Source organism: Rana temporaria, chromosome 1 (genome assembly GCF_905171775.1).
Source record: "Rana temporaria chromosome 1, aRanTem1.1, whole genome shotgun sequence".
In the NCBI taxonomy this organism is placed as follows: domain Eukaryota; kingdom Metazoa; phylum Chordata; class Amphibia; order Anura; family Ranidae; genus Rana; species Rana temporaria.
Window position 1 is genome coordinate 228170479 of NC_053489.1, and position 20238 is coordinate 228190716.

A 20238-nucleotide genomic window follows, 5' to 3' on the forward strand; every position below is an offset into this window, starting at 1 on the left:
CCTACGCGAGCCCTGCGTACGCAGTTTACGTCGTTTGCGTACGTCGGTTTTTGCGTAAGGCAGCCCCTGCTAATAGCAGGGGCAGCCAATGCTACGTATACCCGTCGTTACCGCGTCGCGAAATTTGAAATTTACATTGTTTGCGTAAGTGAATCATGAATGGCGCTGGACGGCATTCACGTTCACTTTGAAGCAAATGACGTCCTTGCGACGTCATTTACCGCAATGCACGTCGGGAAATTTTCCCGACGGAGCATGCGCACTACGCTCGGCGTGGGAACGCACCTAATTTAAATGATCCACGCCCCCTACGGGATCATTTAAATTGCGCGTGCTTACGCCGGGCATTTTGCCGGAGCGCCCACGCAATTTACGGAGCTACTGCTCCGTGAATCAAGGGTAGCGCAGATAATTTGCGGGAGCGCAGGGCAAAAACGGTGCCCTGTGCCTATGTGAAAAATGCGCAAATCTACCTGAATCTACCCCATTGTGTGCTGTGATAACTATTCCAAGTGTTTTCAACGTGTTTTGAGATGTATGCATTCTGGTATGCTTAGGGTCAGGCACATTGTTTACTACATGAATGTGTGTTGTGGACCCATTTGAAATGAATGGGAGCAGCCCCAAAGGACAAGCACATAGCACATCCTCAACATGTTTATTCACATTAATTGCACATTTGTACTAGTGACCTTAGTATCATGTTTAGTTCAACATAACATTACAAATCAAAATTGATATTTAGCATAGTACAGTATAACAGAATAGGACCACCCAGGCAGACCCAACTGAACCTCACTGGACTTGTTAATGCCAAAGAGAAATGTTTACCTGATTTCCTTTCTTCGTGGCATTAACTGCAATATGCTGTATGTTGATTTATTTAGAATTAGGATAATAAGATTCTAAAGTTTATGCTACAAATCACATTACTACTTTTAACAAGAAATATTTAGCCTCCTATATCAATTAAATTGTTAGTTTAAGATTTGTATAATGTTATGCAATTGCTTAATACCTTTAAACAATTTTTGGCAGATAAAGGCATGCCTTGGTCATATTATTATTCCTCTGGATGGAAAAACACTTACAGAGGCACTTCATCTTCATGGGATCAATGTACGCTATTTAGGTACTATAGCTGCTATGATTGATAAATTGGAAGCACGTGCCTCTCTGGATCATCTTTATGTAAGCATTTATATAATCACATCTAATGTATTATTGTATTATTTAGACTTTGGCCCCTTTTACACGAGCGGACCACCAGTCCGTTTTTCAGGCGGACCTGATTGGATCACCCATTGTGCTCTATGGGAGGCGGATGTCAACAGACATGTGTCCATTTACCCCCACCTGCATTCAAGCCGATTCAGTCCACCAAAAATAGACGGATGGGGATCCGTCTAGCACAGGGGAACTTTTCAAACAAAGGGCCAGTTTATTGTCCTTCAGACTTTAGGAGGGCCAGATTGTGGCCAGCGGGGGTAAAAAATGTCCCGGGCCCAGCATTGAGAGTAAATATGGCCTTGCAGTCTGTAGGATAAGGAGTAGTGCCCCTATTAGTAGGAGTAATTGTATCCCATCATTGGTATCGGTGAAAGAAATTGTGCCCCCTTGTTGGTGTCAGTGGGAAGAATAGTGCCTCATATCAGTGGGAGGAATAAAGCCCCAAGGGCCGGATAAAGGCTGGCAAAGGGCCGCATCTGGCCCCCGGACCACAGTTTGGAGACCACTGGTCTAGCAGATCAGATCAGGTGACAGTCAGATAGAAATGAACAGGCCTTTTGTTTCCATCTGACCACCCCATAGAGAACAGCAGGGCTGTGTCTGTATCCAGTCTTCATAGTAGAGTGTGGATCAGCGGCAGGTCCCCCACTGAGCAGGAGGATTCACTTGACGGAGTCCACCCCATGTGAAAGGGACCTTAACGTCTTATGCATAAATACTGTTTAACCATTGGCATTTTTTACCCACTTGAATAAACACTATTTAACCCTGGTGGCATCATAAGATCATGGCTGCAACTGCAGCCTTGGTAGCGTTTTTTTTGAGCCAGTGATCAGCTGTTTTGTAAATGTGACCCGCGTGGCCCGATCATTTTTACAGTGCTGTGAAGGGCTGACCCCCACCTGCTGCCACCTGCAGTGTTTGGCAGAGTTGGGATTTTTTTTTAAAGTTCTCATGATTAAAAAACTGCTGAGTTTACATAGATTTTAGTTGATAGACACCCAAGCTTCTGTTCCTACACTCTGGGGACACTGAGACAAGCAAGGTGTTGTCACATATCTCTATTTTGTCTGCTTGCATGCATAATCTGATACCTGTTGGCATCAAAAGGTGGTTGTAGTCTTTACATGGCCTGATTATTGCTTGGATAATAGTGGCACGTTAAAAGCTGCAAGTCTTTATGTATATCAATCTAATTAGAGTTGTATTTGGGTCAGATTGAGATAGTAAGTAAAAATGTATTAAGAGAACAGTTTGATGAGCCTCAGATAGTGATACGTTTGTACTAGTACTAGTAGTAGATTGTGTAAGCTGCCAAGACTCTAGTAATCGCTCATGAAATGCTGACTTTATTTTTTTTCTCCAACAGAGAATTATTATCACGGAAATTGTCACACGATCAGCCAAAGCAATCCTCCGGCACTACTTGCAGGTACATGCTAATTGTGAGAAGACATTTAGTATAAAGCTTTTCTGTATGCTAATGCTTTCAGTAGAATTCCAATAAGTTCTATTAGCAAAAACCCAATAGAACTTCTGCAAATTTTCCGACAACAAATGTTGGATAGCATGCTTTAAAATTTTCCGACAACAAATGTGTGTTGTCAGATTATCCGATCGTGTGTACAAAACTCCAAAGTACAAACACGCATGCTCAGAAGCAATGCTCACCATAACACAACATTAGCAGAAGTTGCCCAAAGGGTGGCGGTAAAGAGCTGGAAAAAAAAACACGTTGTTTTGTGTTTGTTGTCCGACAATTCTTTGCCGTTTGTATGCAAGAGAAGTTCATGGCCATTTCCCTTCGGACAAAAGTCCTACGCTTTGTCCGATGAAAATCCGATCATGTGTACTAGGCTTAAGACTACCCTTATTTTTAAAATTGTGTAGGTAGGTATTTTGATTTATATGCAAGGATGCATGTAACCAACCTCATTCTCATGTGCCAGGGAGTCGAGACGTCTGCCTTGTCAGCTGCAGTGAGCCATTTTATGAACTGCTTTCTGAGTTCTTACCCCAACCCTGTGGCCCATCTGCCTCCCGATGAACTAATCTCTCGCAAAAGGAAGAACAAGAGAAAGATGCGTCCATTGGAAAATGGAGACAGCACTGCATGGACCAGTATGACTCCAGCTGATCTGTGGAGACGAATCCAGCGCAATACCAAAGACAGCTTTGATTTTACACTATCAAGGTGAGACGTATCAATTACTGGATAGGTTTGTTTTCCTTCTTTAGAATGCTACTAATGTTGCTAAATAAAGTGAAGAAGCAAATGCTGGAAGCCCATAATACCCAATCAGCCATCATCCGTTATTGTCCTCACTGTTTGCTTTCAGTTGCTGTATTTCACAGCACTTTGTCAATTAAACATTTGCCATTATCACATGTTAATAATATAATTTATCCCCATTTATCACTATTATTGTGTTGAAAAACAAAAATTTCAAGTATACCTGAAATGGGCAAAAAAAGTATCAGATGAGAAAAAACTTTGTCAGTAGATCCACATACATCTGCACCGGGCGCAGCTTATGTAAGATACGCTACGCCGCTGTAACTTACTTTGATTTTGTTTGAATCCTTAACGAATTTGTGCCATAAGTTACGGCGGCGTAGTGTATCTCTCACGGCGTAAGGGCGCGAAATTCAAAATCGGCCGGTAGGGGGCGTGTTTCATTTAAATGAAGCGCGTCCCCGCGCCGTCCGTAAAAACTCCCAGGGTGCTTTGCTCCAAATGACGTCGCAAGGACGTCATTGTTTTCGACGTGAACGTAAATGGCGTCCAGCCCCATTCACGGACGACTTACGCAAACGACGTAACATTTTCAAAATTATACGCGGGAACGACGGCCATACTTAACATTGAGTACGCCACCATATAGCAGCTTTAACTATACGCCGGAAAAAGCCGAACCGAAACGACGTAAAAAAATGCGACGGCCGCTCGTGCGTTCGTGGATCGTCGGCAATAGCTAATTTGCATACTTGACGCGGAATACGACAGAAACGCCACCTAGCGGCCGCCGAAAAATTGCATCTAAGATCCGACGGCGTACTAAGGCGTACGCCTGTCGGATCTAACCCAGATGCCGTCGTATCTTGTTTTGTGGATACCAAAACAAAGATACGACGTGCAAAATTTGAAATTACGCGGCGTATCAAAAGATAAGCCAGCGTAATTTCTTTGAGGATCTGCCCCAATGATTTTACCTTACTTGTTACATCAACCTTCTGACAGCATTTTTTATTTTACATTTTGGATAGAATAGGAAATAGTTAAAACCAGTTTTGGCTGTCTGTATCCTGCTAAGGAGATTTCCCTTCACTTCCTGTCTCAGAGACACAACTGGAAGTAAGAGGAATTGTCTTTACACTACGGAATTCTTACTTAGACAGTTGTCAACTTATCACCAAAGCAAATGTCCCCATTGATTTTACCTTTATTCATATTCCAGTGACCTGACAACTGAAAATGTTGTATTTTCACTCATTTTTAATACTAGAGGCAATAGTCACCAGGAAAAATATAGAGGGTAAATCTCTACAATGGGGATACAGACAGCAATAAAACCAGACTGACTTCTAACCCTCTTTTTTTACTGTACAAATCTAATAAAAAGAAGTTGGCTTTCGATATACTTTATATACTTCATTGGGAGATGGGGAGAGGTGTGACTACTCAGCCCATATCCAGGAGGTCAGGGCATTCTGGGTGGCTCTGACAGTGTTTATTTTATTTTTATCTTTTTATTACAGGTACTTTTATAGCACCATAAATTTACGCAGCGCTTTACAAGTATATATTATACATTCACATCTCCTGTTATGTATAATCACAATCTCCTGTTATGCGAATTGGATGTGGTGAGATCCGCATCCAATTCACAATAGTGTTAACCCAGCCTAAATCATATATTTGTCTCTAAACTATCCCTTTATTCTGCATTCAGTGTTTCTATGGAGCACTTGGTTGAGAAGCTTAGCCTGCAGAAAGTGACGCTGCTCCGGGAGTTCTGCATAAAGACTGGAGTCCAGGTACTGTCTCAACGTGTACAAGGAATGTCATGTTACTGTCTGCAGGGTTCAATCTGTAGATGTGGCAGCTTTCTGACATATCCTCTGAGTAATGTCATTCAAAGACAAATTGTTTTCTCTATGCGTTCCCCTCCACTGTAGTAAGTTCATTTCAAGTCTATGATTAATTTGTAAATCACAATTACTGTTTAATTCATGTAGAAGCTGATAGTTGTCAGTATTTGTATTTGGGTGCTATTTTACCAATATGTAGCATATATGAATATTATTATTATTATTATTATTATTATACAGGATTTATATAGCACCAACAGTTTGCGCAGCGCTTTACATCAGGGAAGACAGTACAGTCACAATACAAATCCATACAGGAGGGATCAGAGGGCCCTGCTCGTTAGAGCTTACAATCTAGAAGGGAGGGTCAAGTGGAACAAAGGGTAGTTAGCTGTGGGGGATGATCAGATGGACTCAAATGAAAATACAGTTATGTGTGGGAAGGGTAGGCTTCTCTGAAGAGGAGGGTTTTCAGGGATCCTCTAAAAGCTGATAGAGAAGGAGATAGATGGATAGATTGGGGAATATGCTGTAAAGCCTTGTACACACGACCGGTTTTCCCGTTGGGGAAAACTGCCATGAGAGCTTTTGGCTGGGAAAACCGGCCGTGTGTATGCTCCATCGCAGTTTTCCCGACAGGAAAACTGCGGGGGAAAAAAAGAGAACATGTTTTCTTTTTTCCCGCCTGGATTCCCGGCGGACTTTTTCCGGTTGGGAAAACCGGTCGTGTGGATGCTTTTCCGAGGGGGGGAAAAACATGCATGCTCAGAATCAAGTATGAGGTGGGAGCGCTCATTCTGGTAAAAGTAGCGTTCAGAATTGAGATAGCACATTCGTCACGCTGTAACGGACTGAAAAGCGCAAATCGTATCTCAACAAACTTTTACTAAGACGAGGGTCAGCAAAAGCAGTCCAAAGGGTGGCACCGTTTGATTTGAACTTCCCCTTTATAGTCCAGTTGTACGTGGTGTACGTCACCGCGCTTTGGATGGGCGGTATTTGGCCTGAACGTGTGTATTCAAGTTAGGCTGGAGAGGAATCCCGTTGGGAAAAACTTATTTTTTTTCCTGCCGAGAAAAACGGTCATGTGTACGAGGCATAAGTCAAAAATTCACATCTGTGACCAAAGTCTGGAAAAAAAAATGTGTGCTGTGATCGATTCTTCAGTGGTTCTCATTTAGGAAAATGTCAGGGGAAACAATGAATCTAGTCTATTGTGCTTCCCCATGGAATCTGATTTATCGTTGTGCGCCTACATTGATTAGGATGATTATTGACTATCACTCAGTGAGCTCTACATTGCATTAAAAACCTACCAAGTGGTGGTGTAAATTCTCGTCTTCCCCCTTCTTACAAATGCCCCACATAGACTTTTAGAAACACACTGTACATTGTATTTCTTTCTTAGGTTCTTCTCCGGGAATATAACTTTGAAAGCCGTCATAAACCAGCTTTTACAGAAGAGGATATCCTAAATATGTTCCCCGTAGTCAAACATATCAACATTAAGGCCAAGGAGGCAAATGAGCTGTTTCGAAAGGCCCAGATTAGCATCCAGCAGGGTAAGACATTTTTGCTAAACATAAACTTGTTTTTTATTATGATTTTTCTTGTAGTTGGCAGACTTTTGTAACAATTAAAAATAAAGTTTTTTTTTAACAAAGATTTGTATTGAATGGATATTGAAAAAGTAAAAAAATAACACAAAGGGAAGTAACCCACAGCAGTTAATTTGTCTCCACCTTTATTAGTCTACAGCCAACAAAAGTTGGTTTCCAATAGGTCACTATGGCTTAATGCAATTTGTCTCACTGAACAAAGTACCCATAAATTTTACTTTTATCATCATTTCAGGAAATAGTTCGGTGACTTTTTAAATGACTACTTGTGCTAAAAATAGACTTAACTGACAAGATTGTGTGAGTTATTGAACTGTCTTATGCTGTTATTTCATATAAAGAAACGTAAAACTGTATTTTACAATGATAAGTAATATACAGTATCTATGACATGGTAATCAACGTGAAGATCTTAATGAAAGATTTCTGAGACTTTATAATTGTAAAAGTCTTACATTATTACAAGTTCTCTGAGCTGAAGACAAGCAGATCCTGGAATACAATTCAAGGAACACTATACTTCTCAATGCAATTTTAAAACAAGAGAAATATGCATTTCTGCCACTAGGGGGCACTGCAAGGAAAAGGCTTTCAATTAGTTTGCTTGTGGGCACCGTCTTGTATCTCCTACAGTTGGGTTATTGTCAGGATATGGTAGATGATAATTTCTGTCCTCTCAGGCTTTAATTGACAGGTAAGAGAAATTATAAAGAAATGTGTTTATCTTTAAAACATTTAAATGATTCCTATTAATGCTCTCCGCCATCACAGCATAATGTTTACCTATAGTCTGGTCAGTAAATATTTTTTTTCCTCCTCTAAGTAAAATGGTGAGACCAACATCTAGAGTTTGGAAACATTTCCACAGGGCACTTTCTGATGAGAGCAAATCTGCAATTTGCAAATATCGTGAGAAGAAATATTTTTTTCCAAATGCTACAAGGATGACACAACACATTCTGGCATGCCAGACGTGCCATAAAGACATTTAAAAATACTTTATGGAATGAAATTATGAGGATCATAATGAACGTGCGAGTAGCTTTTCCCTTCAGAGTTCTCATTCTAGAACTGCTCTTTCTGCTGCTTCTGGATCATCACAAAGTGTTTCTTCACCAGCAGCATCTTCAAGTCAGGAAGTGTTACAAACCACGGCCTCCCAAAAATACACAATCCTTAAATTTTTAGATACAATGACACATGAAAATCATGAGAACATTGATCAAGCTCTTGTACGAGCAATATATGCTTCTAGATCAGCATTGTCAATAACTGAAAATTAATACTGGGAGGAAGTTTTTACATTATTATGAGGGAAAGAGGGTGGTTACCTGTTCTCATGTATAGTTGAAATGTTCTTAACATTTACAGTCTTTGTTATTCCATTTGTAATAAAAAAATCAAAATTTTAAAAAGCAATAACTTACTGAATAATTGCAGTTTTAGTTCGAGCATAATACTTTTATTTACACTGCGTTTCACCTTTCTAGTGTAACAAAATGACTTTCAATTTGTAAAATTACTCCACACTAATTTTTTTTTTCAATTTTCCTAAGACTTCCATTTATTTTCCAGGGAAAATGGCTTCAAAATGTTAAGGACATTTTATATCTCTACTTATGGGCATTTATTTCTGCTTACATGTTCCAGGAACTACCTACACACTTAAAGTAGATCTGAACCGTAGTTGGATAAACTTTAATTTGCTAAAACAATATGTTTTTACTGCTTTTACATTTTGTTTTGCATTGTTTTTCTGCATCTTGGTGCTGCTGACCTCATCCAGCCTTTTCCAGTCGCTGCCTCCCTACTTGCACTCTAGCGTCAGCTGCACTAACTATTTATTGACTGCGACAATGTTTAAGCATGGCTACAATAATGTGTGTTGGCATGGCTGCTTGTAGTCTAAATCAGGGGCTCATGTGACAGGGTAACTACACAGGAGCACAGCTGGGAGACATTTGTCACTGTCTAACGGTGTCCAAACATGGTATAATCACCAGGAATTGTTTTAATGAAAAACGCATATTTAAAAAGTTTGAAACAAAAACCTTTGAAAACGACATTAGCTCAAAAATATGGGCCACGTACTGTTTTAGCTGCACTCATTTGATAGTGCTTAGCATAAATCGATAAATACTGAGCCCTTGATCTGTTGAACCATAGTGGCTAGGTAGCACAATATATTGCGCATTGTACATTACCATGTTAAAGATTATATCAGATTTTAGAGATCAGGTTTAGATATATTATAAGTACACTTATAGCAATTTTTTTAAGTCCTATTATTAATATCATTTATGCAGTGCCAACATTGTATGCAGTGCTTTTATATACATGCATGTACATTCGTGTCAGTCCTTGTTCTGACGGAGCTTACAATCTAAGGTTCCTAACTCATATGCCCACTTACCCAGTTTAGACAGCAGCCAATTAATCTACCATCTTGCAATTGGAGGGTGGAAGGAAACCCACTGCAAGCACAGGGAAAACATGCAAACTCCATGCAGGTAGTATCGTAGTTGGAATTCCAACCAAGGACTCTAGGGTACATATCTGTGTCCACACAGACAATACTAAGCACAATCCCTACTGTTTAACTGCCTATTACCAGACCTTTTTCTGGCCTTTAAGGCTATGGCACTGGGCTGCTAAAAGTAGTTGTATTGCCCCCTCACCTCCCTTATACTTAAATCCTATCATGATCTAGCTCTTTGTGGGGTGGGAGTTGTGCTTTGTGTTCCTATGGATGCACATACCCTGGCTTGGGAGCATGCCCACATGAGTGCCCCCATACCAGGTGACTTTTTGTGTGGCCCTCAGAGCAGAGGAGGAGCGGAGAGCCCCAGTGGGGGAGTTTCGGGGCCACTCTCTGAAATAGCATGGCACACAACAGGTAAGTACAACATGGTTGTTATTTTAAGAAAAAAATATATATAGCCTTAAGAACTGCTTTAGCAGTAGGTTTAAGGCTTAGTCTAGAAGAGTATGGCACTTTGGCTGTATTGCTTTTCTGTCTGGTTAATTTCTTCCATCTCATTTAGCAAACACCTAATATTATTATTATTATTATTATACAGGATTTATATAGCGCCAACAGTTTACGCGGCGCTTTACATCAGGGAAAACAGTACAGTCACAATACAATTCAATACAGGAGGGATCAGAGGTGCCCTGCTCGTTAGAGCTTACAGTCTAGAAATGCCTTGTAACATTTTCCAGGTTTATGATTAAAGTTTTCTGAATAAACTCGTTGCCCTCTTTATTTTACAGGTAGCCTAAGGGAAGGTGTGGGTTTGCTAAATGAAGCCCTGGCCCAGTTCAACAGTGTGTATGGTGCTGTACATCCCGAGATTGTTGTATGTCTACGTCTGCTTGCCCGAATCAAGTTTCTTTTAGGGGACATAGCAGAGGTGAGAATTATGATTTATTTTGTAGCAAGCGTTTTAAAAGCCAAAGTCCTGGTATAGTTATCTTTAATTAACCAGCCTTCTACAATAAAGTGGATCTTTAGTCAGAGAATTAAGTCCTGCTAGATTACTTCAGGCTGGCCCCTTCTGCACCTATAACTATGTAAAATAGAAATACTGTACAAGTAATCAAGTGTCTTTGTTTGGACACGTAATTACTTGAACTTTTATTTCTATTTTTCGTGTTTATGATATGTTATGCACTTTGGCACTTTTTTTCCAATATTTAGATACACACACTTTTGTGATTTTTTTGCACTGTTGCACTTTTTATGCTATTTAAATGTATTTGATTAAAAGACCAACAGATATACCGGTAACTTGTTTTACATATAAAACATTTTATTTCATTCTAATTTTATTATATTGTAACATTATAGGATATAGTGCAAACATTGATGAGTTCATATAAGTAATACAATTATTTCATCTAGTCAATTTCGAATATATTTTCCATATCTAATTTAAAAAGACTACACAGTATAAATATAAAACAAGTTATTACAAAATGAAGACAGAACAGAACAAGACAAGACAAAACAAGACAAAATAAGACAAGACAAGACGAAACAGGACATATAAAACGTTTTATTAACTACTAAGATAAATATGGAAAACCAATTCAGCCATATTTAACAACTAAAGTGCTGCCATAAATGAAAACCCAGTAGTTTAAATGACAAGTCCTACCCTATGTACTAACCAAAGATGTATATTGTCTGATAAACACTTTTCTTCAAATCCCAACTCAAGCCACAAGCTTTTTTTTTATTATTTAAGTTTTGGGTACAGTGGGGGCGTAGAGTGTCTTTCAGGTTATAATTGCTTTGTCTGTTGAAATTTCTATCAAATTTTACCATTTTAACTGTGATTGATTATGTAAGTGATTATAGAGACGTTTGCCCTTGAGGTTGCCACTAGAGATCACCCTTCCACACTCTTTACACAGGTCTGGATCTCAGTGCTCTCTTACGCCTAGTACACACTGCTAGTTTTTATTTTTTGTTCGCCCCAGTGGGCTAAACTACATTAAAAACCAGATAGCTGAGGATGGAGATCTGATGTTAGTACAGTGATCTCCACTGCTGTTCTATTGTGGGCCCACCGTTAGAACACTCTGGTTGGCGCTCTCAATGGCTGAGAGCGCTGACCGTGGAGCCAGTCGGCAGACATTTTTCGGTCATGCCCCTTGGTGAGAAGCCGGGTTGTGTTGGACCGGCTGCAGTACACATAGGCCGAATCTCACCCGATTTCTATTGAACTGGCCAATGCTGCCCAACATTCAGCCTGTGTGTACGGAGCTTTAGGCCCTTTTCACATGTACTGCACTGACCTGCGTTTTTTCGCACTGGAAGAATGCAGGTCACCACAAGGACACAGAGTTAATAATAAAATAAAGATTTTTATTACTTTGTCTCTTACAGCTATCTTAGGATGAAAGTAGATAGTGGGCAGTATCTAAATAGCAGTGTTTTTTTAGCAATAGATGAGTGACATCGTAACTCCTGGTATAAGGTCCAAAACTGCCCTTTACTGTCAAGTTGTGTGAGCGATGGATGCAATCAATTAGCGCTGTTTGGTTTGCCCCAATCTCCTTATCTGTCTCCTCCCCCAATATAGCTAGCGCAGTCACCGTGCTTAGGGTTGTTATGCTAGACATCCTGTTTACAATGCCTTTCCAAAACAACAATGCATTTCTGTCTTCTATTTTTCTCCCGCATTCCTTTTCTCACTCCACAAACAAGAAAAGCACGTGATGTCAGAGGAAATAACCTCGAAATATGCATAACAATTAAACGCATATAAAAACGCCTGTCAGCGCACATCAGCATGCATTAAAATGCGCTTTGACACGCATAAAAATTCACGTCAACGCCTGTCAATAGAAGGCAATGCACATCCAGTTTTTGAGTATTTTTATGCATTTTAAAGCACATTTGTATGTGAACAGGGCCTCAGAAAATATTGCTAGCAGAAGAGACGTACAAAAGCTTAAACCTGATAGCATTTTGGGAGGGGGACTTTTGTTCTAATGTGTAAAAGAGTAGAAAATATACTCTGCTGTTTTTAGTTTGAAGTAAGAGCTATCAGTAATGTGACCAAATTTGTTCAAATTTCCATCACAGGTTGCCATAAGGCAACACAGATCGATTTTAATTTAAACAATTTGATAAACGAGGACCACAATTTGGGTGTATTTCAGGACTGCCATTAAAGACCACTTACCAGTTTTACCAGTGAAAGCATCACGTCTTTTAAAATGACTACTAATTTAGAGGAAACGTCTGTAGTTTGTTACTATGTTAATCGTCTCATGCTTGACACAGGTTGGAATATTAGCCGTTTGTATGTGTTTTATTATTGCTGGCATGTAAACTATAAATTGTACGACAGCAACCAACTGTTAAACGTGTAGCCATGAATAACTCACTCTGACATAAACTAGTAGTACTGCATATACTGTAACTGCAAGGTTTACTAAATGTGTTCTTTTTATGACCAGGCTCTGGATGATCAGCAGAAAGCAGTGATAATGACGGAGAGAACACTGGGATATGACAGCACAAATGCCATCCAAGATTATGTAAGTGTTTTATGTGCTATATGCTATACAATTTTGAGTTGACAATTTTGAGGCAGATTTAAAGCGGGAGTTCACCCGAAATTCTTTTTTTAACATTAGATTGATGCTCATTTTGTCAAGGGGTATCGGGTGTTTTTTTTTAAATCGAAGCAGTACATACCGTTTTAGAGAATAATCTTCTCCGCCGCTTCCGGGTATGGTCTTCGGGACTGGGCATTCCTATTTGATTGACAGGCTTCCGACTGTCGCATACATCGCGTCACGAGTAGCCGAAAGAAGCCGGACGTCGGTGCGGCTCTATATGGCGCCTGCGCACTGACGTTCGGCTACTTTACGGAAAATCGTGACGCGATGTATCCGACCGTCGAAAGCCTGTCAATCAAATAGGAACGCCCAGTCCCGCCGGCCATACCCGTAAGCGGCGGAGAAGATCGCTCTCTAAAACGGTAAGTACTGCTTCGATTTAAAAAAAAACACGCGATTCCCCTTGACAAAACAAGCCTCAATCTAATGTTAAAAATGAACTTTTTGGGTGAACCTCCACTTTAAAGGACAACTTTACTAATATTATTATTATACAGGATTTATATAGCGCCAACAGTTTGCGCAACGCTTTATAACATCGGGGAAGACAGTACAATTACAATACAATTCAATACAGGAGGAATCAGGGGGCCCTGCTCGTTAGAGACTACAATCTAGAAGGGAGGGTCGAGTGGAACAAATGGTAGCAGCTGTGGGGGATGATCAGATGGACAAGATGAAAATACAGTTGTTAGGTGTGGGTAGGATAGGATTCTCTGAAGAGAAGGGTTTTCAGGGATCATTTAAAAGTTAACAGAGTAGGAGATAAGCGGTCAGATTGGGGCAAGGAGTTCCATAGGATTGGAGAGGCTCTGGAAAAGTCCTGGAGGCGAGCATGGGAGGAGGTGATGAGAGAGCTCGAGAGCAGGAGGTCTTGCGAAGAACGAAAAGAATGATTAGGTTGGTATTTTGAGACTAGGTCAGTGATGTAGCTGGGGGCAGAGTTGTGGATGGCTTTGTAGGTATTCATTAGTATTGTGAATTTAATTTGTTGGGTGAGCTGAAGCCAGTGGAGGGATCGATAGAGAGGAGTAGCAGAGACAGAGCGATTGGTAAGGTGGATGAGTCTGGCATCAGAATTCATGATGGATTGAAGGTGGGATAGAGTATGTAGGTGTAAGCCAATGAGGAGGGAGTTGCAGTAATCGAGGCGAGAGTTATTCGCACAGGAATTCGAGTGATAGTGTTATTTTCACAAGTTTGCAAGTGCAAAAGCTTTGAATGACATTGAGCATGCTTGCATTAGTGTTTGACACTTAATAAAAGCAAATGTCCTCCAAAATATGTTATCCAAGTTATTTGTCAAGACCAGGGTGTATTTTTTACAGTTTATTTATTTTTTGGAATCGGTTATGGAATTAGATCCAGCCCAACTAATCCACCTTCCCAAATGTATCCCTCTAGCAGCTTACACATGACAGCTGATTGTTATCAGCATGCAGCGATCTGTGGCTGAAGGGACAGGTAGGAAAGAACTGGAGAAGCTGTGTTCTTCAGAATGGCCAGGGAACATGCTGAAAAAACAGTGATGCCAAGGTGACATCACATGATTTCCCCAAAAAAAGGGGAAATGTTGTGTTTACATTGTGCTACAGAATGCCCAGGGGTTGATAAGCTCCTGAGCTTAGTACTGGACTACAGTTGTCACTGACAGCCAGTGTTTCCAGCATAAACACTCACCAGAAATTGCTTCTGCAGCTTATATAAGGTGCATTTAAAATGCCACTGGGTTCCAATTTAATGCAATTCTAAAGTTGTATCTGGTTCAATTAAGTGGTTAAACCCCCAAAAGTGTTATTTTCTGATATTTTAGTTTTGGATCGTAGGCGTTTTGAGTTACCACCTAGCTTTTTATATTTCTTGGGGGTCCTGACTGCACTGAATGCAAATATGTCAGCCATTGTCGACAGTTAAAATTAGATTGACATTAAAGTAATTTTTTTATAAGTTGACAGATTTGCATCCAGTGCAGTCAGGAACCCCAAGAAATATAAAAAGCTAGGGGGTAACTCAAAACGCCTACGATCCAAAACTAAAATATCAGAAAATAACACTTTTGGGGGTTTAACCACTTAATTGAACCAGATACAACTTTAGAATTGCATTAAATTGGCACCCAGTGGCATTTTAAATGCACCTTATATAAGCTGCAGAAGCAATTTCTGGTGAGGTTTTATGCTGGAAACACTGGCTGTCAGCGACAACTGTAGTCCAGTACTAAGCTCAGGAGCTTATCTACCCCTGGGCATTCTGTAGCACAATGTAAACACAACATTTCCCCTTTTTTGGGGGAAATCATGTGATGTCACCTTGGCATCACTGTTTTTTCAGCATGTTCCTTGGCCATTCTGAAGAACACAGCTTCTCCAGTCCTTGACATACATATTCTTGCTATTCTTTTTACATTTTCTCCTCTGTTCTTGCTCTGTTAACTGTGCCCCAGCTGAGCTGGCTGACTTCAGGTATGTGGGTGCCCCCCTGTGCCCGTCACTACCCATGGGATCTCTAGTTTGTGCATTCCCAGGCAGAATGTGAGGGACACATAGCCAAAGTCATACTGACTTGGGAGTCGCTGTCAAACAATGCTGTGGAGGAGTTGGAGACAAGTGACTTTGGCTCAGTGTCCCTCTTGTTCTATCTGTATGTGGGGGGTTTGGAATGGTTCCATGTACTGTATGTTTGTAGTTCTAAATGGGAGCATACATGAAGTGGAGACTCCAGCAAGACATGATAGGTCCCAGCGAGCACAGACAGTGCTCAAATACCTGAACTTGGCCAGTGTGGCTGGGGCACAGTACAGGCATACCCCACTTTTAAGTACACAATGGGGTTTATTTACTAGTGCTGGAAAGTGCAAAATCAGGATCACTTCTGCATAGAAACCAATGAGCTTCTAACCCTAGCTTGTTCAATTAAGCAATGGTTATAAAACCTGAAAGCTCATTGGTTTCTATGCAGAAGTGAGACAGATTTTGCACTTTCCAGCTTTAGTAAATAAACCTCATTGTGTACTTTAAAGTGGGGTATGCCGTAACAGAGATATTTTCAAAAAAGAATAGCAAAAGCATGTAAGATATGCTATAAAACATCTTATCTTATTTAAAAAATTGTCTTTAATGTCAATTTAAAGTCCTGCCTAAGAGGTGACAAAGTCCCACCAAACCACCTTCCCCTGTCCACTGAGAGCGCCCATACCGTCACCCTCATCTTTCTGCACCAAGTGTGTTTTTTCCGTTTGGTAACATACATTGCTTTGGGCATGATATCGAGGTTGTCAGTATGAGAGATTGCCTCTGGGAGTAGTCTCACGCTGCAGTCCTTGGAGCAGTGTTTGAAAGCTTTGATCACATAGGGGTTCAATAGCAACTCTGATCTCTTGTCTTTTTGCTCCAGGGTCTCCCACTAAAACATCTACTAGCATGATACTTCTCTTTCCTTCAATTGAACAGGGAGGTCCCATAAAAAAAGGCCAGTACTTTCAAGACACGCCCTCTATTATGTTCTGTCAATCATTTTAATCGTATCCTAATGTATCTTCCAACAGGTCCTTCTCTCACATTTCTGTTTTGCCAGTGGACAGCTACCAGTGTCTCTGAAGCTGTTATACCGTGCTCGATACCTAATGTTGGTTATAGCAGGTGAAGATCATCCTACCATGGCTACACTAGATGTAAGTACTGGCTTTCTAAGCGTGATTATTATTTTTCTTTTTATTAAATTGTAGGGAACATGGAAGTACCTGGATGGAAAGGAAAAATGTAATGACTAATCCATGTGGGTGACTTTTGATCACACAAACCTTTTTCATAGCAGTTGTTGAGAGATTGTATTAATAGACTAGTAAACGTTTTGTTGGATTTATAAAAAAAAAAATGTTATAGAAGAAAATTTGATAAATACAGTTTCAGATCTAATATTGCATAGTCATAAAGATATTACAGTATGATGTGTTTTACAGATATGACTTCATTTTTTGAACACATTTATGAATGGTAATGTACCTCTCTTTACGTTAAACAATTTGTGGTCTAGGCATACAGGTCCTTTTTCATGTTGCAAAGGTCTGGAACAAACATAAATCAGCACTGTGCTTGTGAAAATGCAGTCCGTCATGAACGTCCCAAGCTACATTATGTAATCCTTTAGATCAGACATTGTTTCCTTATCTCAGTAGGAAGAGGAACATGCATTCATTCATCTAAGAAAAGGAAAATGTTTCTTTCACATATACCCTTTTTTTGAAGGGGCTTTCTTGATCAGGTTATCTGCCAGAATATGGGAACCCAGGACTAAGATAGTAATTGCATTGAATGTGTTATAAACAAGTCTGTCAATGCTGATGGGAACTGACACTAAATCATTTGTTGCAAACAAATCTTCCCTATCTTTTATGTGTTGACCCTGACTACACTGCTTTTGTTAATAACTGGCCTTCAATGTTCTGTAATTGTACTCTTTGGATTATGGAGTCATCATTTAGAAGGGACACTATACCCGCTATACCACTTCTCTGCTTGCCACCAGTGTACCCTGAAAACTTTGAGTTGTGCAGTCATGTGCCCCACAAAAGCTGTTTAGTTTTACTATTTTGCCTGAGTGCTACAGACATAGAAGGCTCTGCCACTTTAATAATAATAATAATGTTTACACTTATATAGCGCCAATTAAAGCGATGCCGCTGTGTCTAAGCGCTGATAATGGTGGTCATTATTACCCAACTCAATGGTACTCATTTTACCGACCTCGGAAGGATGAAAGGCTGAGTGGACCACCCCGGGACCTGCAACCCTTGGGACACAGGCAATCACAGACTGCTGCAAAGGAGCATTAGCCCCCTGCGCTATCTTACCATCTTTACCCAACCCTCTTTCCAAAAACTGGTTACACAACTGACTGGGAGTAAACACACTCCCACACAAGAGCTGGAGAGCAGTAAGGGACCTCAAATCATTCTCAACTAGGGTTTCCCCAGAAGTTGCTAGGGATTCCTTGGTTTGTGGCTGGTTGAACTACCACCTGATGGTGCTTGCATGGTTTGAGGGCCAACTCCACTTGGCTGTCAGAAGAATGACACCAATGATCTTTTTAGCTATCTGTGAAGGTAGCAATCTGACCACCACAGTAACGTGTGTATGTGGTCTGAGGAGGGGCTAGGAGGGGGTGAGGCAGTATGCTTCTCACTGACCACCAATGTAAGGGGCATATTCTCACTAACCCCTGGTGAATTAGGTTTTACAATTATTTCAAGGGTTCCTCAGGGGTTAAACAGCTGAAAAAGGCTGCTGTATACATAGTAAACAATTTTAGAAAGATATAAAGCACCTGTTTAAAAATTGTGTAAAAGATTAGATAACAGTCTGCTGGGTGCAAAAAAACATACATTCCTACAATTAGAATTCATTCTGTTTATCCTTGATCACAGAAGCTAATTAAAGAGTGATTCCAATCACAGCAACAATCATTTATTTTATTTTTTATTATGTGACCTGAGAAATGCAGTGTATTGAGGTGAAACTCGTTATCACTTGCTTTTGTAAGCAATAAATGCATCTTGAACAATACAATCTGCTTAGCAGTGACCACAAAGTACACATTCAGAGGCAGGTCTTTGTGTTTATAGACTAGTAACTTTTCTGCCAGACAGTATATCCCAGAATAGAATGCATATACAGGTAACCAGCTATTTGTATGGCCTATGACTGTGCTTTACTTGGAGCTGTCCTTTAAGAAGGAAGCTGGAAAAAGTAAAGGAAACAGTTTTTAGCATTTCCGTTATTTTCATACTTCACAGCCTGTGCTTACCTTTGTCTGAGTTACTATATGTGATTTTTTTTGTAGTTTTGATTAAAAATAAATATTTTATCCTGGAGTAAAAATGTACACAGTGATGGCATTACTGTGCAGAGGGTACTGCTCCCACCATGCTTGAATGGAGCCATGCTGCAATCTCCAGTGCAAGACTAATGCCGCATACACACGGTCGGAATTTCTGATGGAAAAAGTCTGATGGGAGATTTCCATCGGATATTCCGACCGTGTGTATGCCCTATCTGACTTTTTCCGTCTGAATTTCCGACGGACTTTAGATAGAGAGCAGGTTCTCTATTTTTCTGCCGGAAATTCAGACAGAGTTTTGCCCGGTCAAAAGTCCGACCTTGTGTACGCAGCATTAGGGTGATCTGAGAGATCAGAAAGTGTAGGCCACAGGAATCCTCATTGTACATAGGAACAATGCAGTAGGCAATGATGTCATGACTTTATCAGTGCAATGAAACCAACAGAACTGACTTCTACTAACGTTCACATTGTTCACTGTTTCCTATCTTCTCATCCTAACAGAGCAATATCGGTGTAGTTCTACAAGCTGTGTTTGAATGTGACTTGTCTCTACGATTTCTTGAGAAAGCCTTGGAGGCTAACATGAAGTATTATGGAATGAAATCCTTGGATGTGGCCTTAAGGTAGCTCATTTTAAATTACACACTGCATGCTATACACTGAGTATGCTTTTTGTTATTACGCTTTATGTTGTTAATTATTTTGATGACATTTCTAAATATCGAAAGTTGATTTTGTGTCATAGATTAGAGTAACCCACACATAAAAAATCAGTGCAATCCCATTGACGTTTGCTTTTATCTACTAAAAAAATAAAAAATCTACTTATCCAGTCTCTGTTTCATACAAATTCATCCAGTTTGTGATGGAATCATATTTGAGCCCACAAGTGAAGGGGTTTGGTGGAATGTACCGTAAATTGTCTAATTTTGTGTGTGAACTGTAAAGCAGAACTATGCTTTCCCCTTGCAGGACAAACAGGTTCAATGTAATGATGACCCTACCAGCAGCACCTTGCCTTCACCCTCCTAGGAAATGGAAGAAATACAATCACAGTTAGAAGTTTTTTTTTCCATGCTGTAATTCATGGGTCTTCAAACTACAGCCCTCCAGTTGTTCAGGAACTAGAATTCCCATCATGCCCAGTCATGTCTGTGATTGTCAGTGTGTTCCAATGCCTCATGGGATGTGTAGTTCTACAGCAGCTGGAGGGCCGTAGTTTGAGGATCCCTGCTGTAATTGGACAGGAAGTCAGCTATGGGTTGGAAAATATAGTAGCCCCCTACCCCTCACATTATACCAGCTTCCTTTCAAATACCCC

At 40.3% G+C, this 20238-nt stretch overlaps 1 protein-coding gene across 1 annotated transcript in view; it reads left to right on the forward strand.

Moving 5' to 3' along the window:
• The window catches only part of LOC120937729 (clustered mitochondria protein homolog), a 109701-nt gene that overhangs the window by 61009 nt on the left and 28454 nt on the right, over positions 1-20238 (forward strand). Inside the window, exons 14-22 of the mRNA XM_040351178.1 lie at positions 1039-1191; positions 2600-2662; positions 3180-3424; positions 5184-5268; positions 6731-6884; positions 10215-10354; positions 12915-12995; positions 16624-16749; positions 19419-19540. Of these exons, the coding sequence (XP_040207112.1) occupies positions 1039-1191; positions 2600-2662; positions 3180-3424; positions 5184-5268; positions 6731-6884; positions 10215-10354; positions 12915-12995; positions 16624-16749; positions 19419-19540 (1169 nt within the window). The remainder of the gene's footprint in view (positions 1-1038; positions 1192-2599; positions 2663-3179; positions 3425-5183; positions 5269-6730; positions 6885-10214; positions 10355-12914; positions 12996-16623; positions 16750-19418; positions 19541-20238) is intronic.